The sequence below is a fragment of the Cicer arietinum genome, chromosome 6 (assembly GCF_000331145.2).
Source record: "Cicer arietinum cultivar CDC Frontier isolate Library 1 chromosome 6, Cicar.CDCFrontier_v2.0, whole genome shotgun sequence".
Taxonomy (NCBI): Eukaryota; Viridiplantae; Streptophyta; class Magnoliopsida; order Fabales; family Fabaceae; genus Cicer; species Cicer arietinum.
The window spans coordinates 62,206,039-62,213,501 of record NC_021165.2 but is presented as its reverse complement, the minus strand read 5'-3'; the positions used below and the strand labels follow the sequence as shown (position 1 = coordinate 62,213,501).

The 7,463-nt window shown below is 33.9% G+C and overlaps 1 protein-coding gene across 1 annotated transcript; it reads right to left on the bottom strand.

Moving 5' to 3' along the window:
• Window positions 1–1,028: 1,028 nt before the first annotated feature.
• LOC101504622 (serine/threonine-protein kinase Nek5-like) lies at window positions 1,029–7,173 on the bottom strand. The gene is made up of 14 exons (XM_004506160.4): window positions 6,498–7,173; window positions 6,311–6,377; window positions 6,129–6,194; window positions 5,705–5,751; window positions 5,519–5,564; window positions 5,338–5,418; window positions 5,201–5,243; window positions 5,054–5,103; window positions 4,673–4,754; window positions 4,543–4,592; window positions 4,186–4,259; window positions 4,048–4,099; window positions 3,373–3,963; window positions 1,029–2,962 (listed from the first exon to the last, which is right to left on the bottom strand). The coding sequence occupies exons 1-14, from the start codon at window positions 6,593–6,595 to the stop codon at window positions 1,262–1,264; spliced, it is 3,048 nt and encodes a 1,015-aa protein (XP_004506217.1). The 5' UTR covers window positions 6,596–7,173; the 3' UTR covers window positions 1,029–1,261.
• Between the last annotated feature and the right edge of the window lie 290 nt (window positions 7,174–7,463).

Below are 7,463 nucleotides of genomic sequence, written 5' to 3'. Positions count from 1 at the left end.
GAGGAGAGCATATCCTCAAGGTACACATCAACTTTTTCGTTGATGTGAAAAATAATTGTATACAATGAAATATGATGAGGTTGCATCGAGAGTCTGTTTTAAATATATATAATATATTCTCATTTAAAATTTAGTCAATTAAATTCTGGTTTAATTTGACACAATGAAATATGATGAGGTGGCATCGGAAGTCTGTTTTAAATATATATAATAGATTCTCATTTAGAATCTAGTCAATTAAATTCTGGTTTAATTTGACGCACAGTTGTTTAGTATTTTAACTAAGGTTGTTATTGCACTATGTTATTTCAAATTCTGTTTTAGGGGACCAAATTATGTAATGCTAATGCGTATTTTGTTTTAGTCTTTTAGAGGATTAAATTATGAGTTTGTAGTTATTCTAAATTCTATTTTAGAGGAGAAATTAAAATAGTTGCTACACTTTTACATTCTTTTTTTATTCTAAAAAAAAATTGAAATGTTTACCTTTTTTTTTTTTAATCCAATCACCCAAACCAAAAGCGATCCGTATATCATCGGTTTAGTTTGGTTTGAATCCAATTATAAAAAAAAAAAAAAAAAAAAAAAAAAAAAAAAAAAAAAAAAAAAAAAAAAAAAAAAAAAAAAAAAAGTAAAACCGAACAAAACCAAACCATCCCATCCATATTTAATTGGTTTTGATCCATTTTTCGCTGAAAACCAAACCAAATCAACATGTTACACCCCTACAAAATGCGTCACTGAGAGTACCTAAAATAGGTCCCTTTCCATTTATTATTACTTTATCTCTATCAAGTAATGATAAATTATGTACAAAGTATCTGATTGTTAATGGAAAGAATGGTTTCTGCTTCTGTGTGATTAGAAAATAAACACTTCCTGTAAAAAACTTTCTCCACCTTGAAGAAAAAAACACAAATTTTGTATGATTTGAAATTACATTTTTAGACAAATATTGTCGTCTAAATGTACACTTTCAAAACCTTGTGTAGTTTTTAAAAACGATCACTATTCCAAGGCACATAATATCCATACAATTTACAGTAAATCGATGTTATTAATTTGTATGATCACTATTTACAGCATCATAAAAGTACAGAAAGAATTACATTACAAAAATGAAAGAAGCAGAAACAAATCTCAAATATTTTTCTCTTAAAAATTCACAAGTGGTGATTGAATAGCTATATGAACTATAAAACCAAATTTTTAAACATTAAATACAAAACAAACTCATAAGGTAAGAAGAATTTAAGATACCTCATGATGACGATGAACATCTTCCTCCATTTTCATCTGACATCATTCCCTTAAGACTCTTCGCTAACCAAATAGCCGTCTCCCTCGGTGAGACTTTATCTTTTCCAAAAGGCTTTAGAACAACTTGAAGTTCCTCCAATCTATTGTGCTGCAACAATTCTGCAGACAATTCTAATAGCTCTTCAAGTGCTTCTGCTCTCTGCCTAAACGATTTCACATCAAGTGTTTCCTTAGCGGGTGGTTTGTCTTCAGTTGTTGGAGTTTTGTTACATTTATTAAGCTCAGATGAATCAGATTCTGAAAGGACAGAAACAGTGTTGTTAACATCTTGTTCCTTAAGATGATCGGAAATGCTCGATTTTAAGCTTGCAGTATCGGAGAAACTAGAGGATTTGAGAGTAGGAGGAGTGCTTGTACTTGTGTTTCTCATTTCTAACTGATCAGAAATATTGGATATCGAGTTTGGAGCTTCTGAGCAAGTTGAAGATTTAAGAGTCATAGGAGAGTTTATGTTTCTCGTTTCTATGTCATCCCTTACAGCGTTGATATACTTGCCAACATCGACGTTCTGAACTCCCATTTCAACCGATTCTTTCACCGGCTGATCGCTTCCAACTCGGTAACTACTATGGCGTATAACATGGATCACATCATCAAAGGCTGGGGGAAAATGACCGGTATCTTGTCTTTCTGGTGCTGCATGATTCTGCATGGCAGTTCCTTTCTCTTGCAAGATTTTCTGGCTCGATATTTTAGTAGCGGTAATTTGAGGAGAAGTTTCAGCGCTCAATGATAATCGTTCCCTCACCGTAAATTTATCGTCATCGGTGGATGTAGAAGCAAGTTTTATCTGGCTTACTACATCAGGCCTATCATTTACCGAACTGACTTCTTGACAAACAGACTTTTCTCTAGAAATTGAGGATGGATATTCGAGAGACTTGGTTAAAGCCGTTTCCATGGAAATATCTCGAAGATCTTCGATTTCTTTAGCCGCATCAGCAGTAGATATAGTTATCTGATTTCTGTGAAGACTATCTTCTGAACCAAACATTGCCTTAGAATTTTCAACAGGATGATCAAGAGTTAAATTGGAACTCACTTTGTCATTACTACTAATAGTGTTATTATGAAAATTCATGGTGACTTCACAGGTTTCCTCAGACACTTCTTCGGCCATCTTACAATGTGAACATGTTGTAGACGGGCTGCTGTCCAGACGTGATTCGACGCCTACATTGTTCGTTACAATTTCATGATCACGAAGTATATGTTCTCTCATGTCAATAAAAGTTGTTGCATCATCAGCAAGTTCACATCCTTGAATAGAAACCGAAGACGAGGCCGAATTACTGCTGTCTGTTTGCATTCCTTTAGAACTTCTTTCGGACCTCTTCTGAGGCTCTCTTGTAGTCTGTCTAGACATATACGGTATATTTCCATTGATCAACCGACAATGGATCATCTCAGACTCCTGGCCTGTATTACTTGGTCCTAGTTTCCCTGTATCGTTCGCTGTATTCGGAACATCAAGCCCTGCCAGCCTCATTCGTCCGGAAAAAGGTCGTCGAAGTAAGCTGGGGGGAGTTCTTTGTCTTGGCCTGGGAGGAACTCCATCCGCGTCTACTTGTTTGATAAAACCAGATGGTGGAGTCATATCATGTTTTGGTTTAACTTTTGGTGACGGCTCTGTCATCAACAACTGGCAGTACATAGAAATAAAGTTTAATGTTATGAGGAAATCTTTAAAAATGATTTGTTATTTTGACACAAAATGCGACAACAGTTTCCGACAATAATTTAAATGGTTAATGCATTTCAAATACATGGTTAACTACGTTTAGTGGATTGAACACCTAAAAATTATGTATATTTGAACACAATGTGGATGATTAGTGGATATCATCATATCATGTATATTTAAACACTTGAAAACTGTGGTTAATGACGCCAAAAATTGTGGTTAATTACATTTAGCAGGTGGTTAATGTGTCGTGGCACCTTCTTATATTAAGTAACCATCCATTGAATGAAATTAACCATATATTTGAACTGCTTTAACCTGCCAAAATATCATTTCTGGTACTAGGATAGTTTCAAAAGGTAATGTACCTGGAGCTTTGAATGCTGCGATCCTTGTATTCGTTTCGCAGACTCAGGCGTTGCCTTTACAAGTGGAACACTTGGCGACTCTAAATTAGGCTTCAAACTAGGAGCAATGAAAGTAGGTTTAGGCAATTTAGAAGATACGTCAGCATTTACTTTCTGTGTTGATACTCCACTGGCTTTTATGCGATTGCCTCTCATCGGAGAAGTTGCTTCTCTACCTCTTCCCTCTTTCAATGCCATCATGATATTTCTAATTGTTTTTGGCTGTTTAGATTCAACATTAGAACATGTTTCAATATGAGACGATTTTATTACCTCTTGCTCCGAGCCATCATCATCAATCGAAGCAATATCGATCTCAGTCGCTTTGCTATCATACTTTGACACTGTTGTTGCAATGTTTCTCTCATTAGACATTAAACTATCTTTGTCACTACTTGAAGCACTACTGTTCTGACTTTCAGCCATATGTTTTTTAGTATCATTGACAGCAGAAATCGATTTTTCGGGTGGAAAGGCGACTGGGTGAGTGAACGATGGACGATATTGATCCACATAAGGTTGCAAATAAGGATGTTTCAACACCTCAGATGCCTATTAGAAAATAAAGTGAGCTTGTTTAGGAAAAAAAATAATGATGGTAAAATCATTTCCAAATTATTCTCAAGAGATTCTTACGGTTGGTCGATGCTCGGGACTTTTTCTTAACATGCCTTTTATTAGTATTTTCCTGTAAGTACATTATTAGTCTGACTTCATTAAGAAGTTTAATAACAAAAAAAATATTAATCATAACAAAACAAGAGAGAAACTTACAAGGAAGGTGAATAACATGGAGGTAAAGGACCGATAGAAGAACGATTTATCTTGCTTATCAATCCAGCCATATCCTGAAACAAAATTTACCATGCCATTGTTAAACAAAAACACAAGAAGTGACATATGTGAGATGCCTCCACATACATAAAAATCGGTTTGAGTGTCGAGAATCACATGAAGCATATCAAACTGACAAGCATACATCACCTATCAACTCTAGGTAACGAAGTTCAAGAAAATGATCAGAAAAATAAAACTATGTTCATATTTAACATGATACTTTATTAAATGAATTCGAATACGATAAGAGCCTACCTATAACTATTAAAAGTAAAAAGGTCGGAAGAAACTTACAAAAGCTTTAAAGGCAGGGCGATGAGCAGCCATCTCGTATACACAGCAGCCTAAACAACAACGAAATTTCATTTCAGTTGCGTCAAAACCGAAGCTCTAAGTATCAGATGCTTGATTATAAAATATATACCTAATGACCAAATATCAGATTTGAATCCATAAGGAATATCTGCAAGGAGTTCAGGACACATATAATTGGGAGTTCCTACCACCTGCATAGAAACATTTACAACAATTACTAAATCCACATATTATAAGTTATAACTATGTAGTTATTGTAAATTATTGAAATGTGAATCATATGGATTAAAACAATAGTAGCAATGTCGTAAGATTAAACCTCTTGATGTTTAACATCATAAAAATTGAATTTCATCTTCATAAAGTATGACAAACAATAAACAAGTTTACGCTAGCATCATCTCCCATAAGAAAGAAACAAGTTCCCTATTTCAAAGAAAATAGTTTGACTTCAGAGAAGAAAGAAACATGTTCCCTATTTCGTACATACCGAAGAAGCCAAATCGTCTGCTTTTAGTGTCTTAGCAAGCCCAAAGTCTCCTATATGCCAGAAAAATAAAGACAAATTTAGGATGAAAAGCCGAAAAAAACTCAAATATCTATATCCGATGTAATAAAAAACGGTCGATGAACTCACCGAGGCGAATATTCTGATCCTTGGTGAGAAATATGTTGGAACACTGTCAGCAGAGTCAACAAATCAGACCTAAAGTATGTTATTTTGAATCGAAGACGAGAAAAGTAGACCATATATTTTGTTTTGTATAAGTATACCTTTAGGTCGCGATGTAAAACATAATTTGAATGAAGGTATTCTACTGCCAACAGTAATTGAGTGAACCATTTGCAGAGTTTCTGAACAATTTCAACAACTTTTAATATGAGCTATTACATACTTTAAACATTAACTCAAGATGTTAGAAAAGACCATACATAAATAGACACACAAGAATACCTCCTCAGGAAAGTAAGCACCATTTGTTTTTTTCATCAATTCAGCCCTATTACAAATTTGAGGAGAAAAACAAGTAACTTTAATGAATGGAAGGAAACAAGTATCACAAAGTTTGAGAAATTTGGCATATAAAACTTATGAACTTTAACATGAAACTGCAAGTTCATATTATTATCATAGACTCACATGTCTCCACCTTCACAGTATCCGGTAACAATGCAAACATAGCAACCCTACAACACAAATAGAATGTGCTTAGCTTACAAAAAACAATCATTATCGGCTTTTAAAGAAGACCCTCAAATGCAACTTGAGTGGTGACATCAAGGTTTTTTATGTTTCAGCAACCACTGCAACCCCACCTCGATTGAGGCTGCAGTTGAATGTGGTTCTTCGCAATATTAAGGATTGCAAAACGACTTCAAACGCAATTTAAAACCATGATCGTAATCCACTTATGTTCAATTTAGAACACACACAATTCTAAATTGCGGTCTACAACTGCGATTGTGACTGCAATATAAAAGTTTTAGATGCCTCTGCAACAAACACTGCAACCACAACAAATTGATGAAAGAAAAATAAGTATATGATTAAGAGGGTATCTCACCTTCTCAACCCAAGCCTCCTTGAATTCCACAATGTAAGGGTGCTGAATTCGAGCAATAAGAGCCATCTAAAATTCCCAAAAAGAAACATCAATTAAATCTCCTCCACAAACAAAATCAGATTCCAAGTATATGAATCAAATCAACAAAAACAAATACCCAAAAAATAAAAAATAAAAATCACCTCTTGATGAGCAGATCTTCTGCATCTTTCAGTCTGTCTAGCTAGCCTGATTTTTTTCAACACATATCTACAAACCATGAAAAAACCAAAAAGCTTCAATCATCAAACTTATGAACCTAACCATCATCAAATTTTCTCATGAACACACAAAAATAAAACCCAAAAAATGTTTAATGTTGACTATTACTTTTTCTTCTCAGCTTTGTGATTAACAAGAATAGCAGCTCCAAAAGCTCCACGACCGATCTGTTCCATGATCTCATATTGATCCATCCTAGATTCCATTGCTCTCAATCCACAACAACACACAAATTCCCCAAACAAAAAACCAACAAAACCCAATTTTAGAAACCAATCTTACTCCAATACCCACTTCTCAAAATCCTCACTTTCCACATCAAAGTGTTGAAAATTGAAATAAGCTTGTTCTACATTGCTTCTACAATACACCATGAAAGTTTTCTTTACTCTGATATTGTTTCATTCAACAATGAGCAGCAATAATACCATATACACGTGATAATTTTTCAACAGAATTACAACGAAAAAGAATGAAAGTTTTAATCTTTGTTTTCGATACTAAGAATAAAAAACTTTCTCTCTCTTGGGCCACAGTTGAATTGAATGAAGAGTTTAGAGAGAGAAAGAAGAAAAGGGGGGCTTATGGGTGTGCTTGGTTTTTCGCCGACAGTCACAGCTGGTCTACCAAGTTCTTAATGTTGTTTATTTCATTTTTTATTTTTGTTTAATAATTTATTTTTATTTTATGCTTTTTTTTTTCTTTCTATTTCCATCATCATCTTGTTCTTCTTGCTTCATAATTCAATGTTGGTTCGACAGCGATATGTTATGAAGTGAACTACTATATGAAGGGTGTGTCAACTTCGTGAGAGAAAAAGAAATGCTACTGTCAGTTGTTATTATCTATTTATTTTTCCATAATAAGGAACATTTCAATTGTCACCAACAGTTTGTGGATTGAATTTATAATGTTTTTTGTTTTTAATTAGTATTAGAATAATCATCAAGTAGCAAGATAATTTTGGTAAATGCAAGTGTTTGTTGTTAAATAAACATTGGTCTTTTATTTTAATTGAGAGTAGATTTTTAACTCTTATATGTGCAGATTTAATCTCTATATTTCACAAATTTT

Bases quoted from the DNA above. Each gene is read 5' to 3' on its own strand.
- LOC101504622 (XM_004506160.4), bottom strand. From the start codon at position 6,595: ATGGAATCTAGGATGGATCAATATGAGATCATGGAACAGATCGGTCGT. The intron at 5,565-5,704 runs GTGAGTCTATGA...AATTTGTAATAG, and splicing joins TACTGTGAAGGTGGAGACAT to GGCTGAATTGATGAAAAAAA. The intron at 4,755-5,053 runs GTATGTACGAAA...GTTTCTATGCAG, and splicing joins CAGACGATTTGGCTTCTTCG to GTGGTAGGAACTCCCAATTA.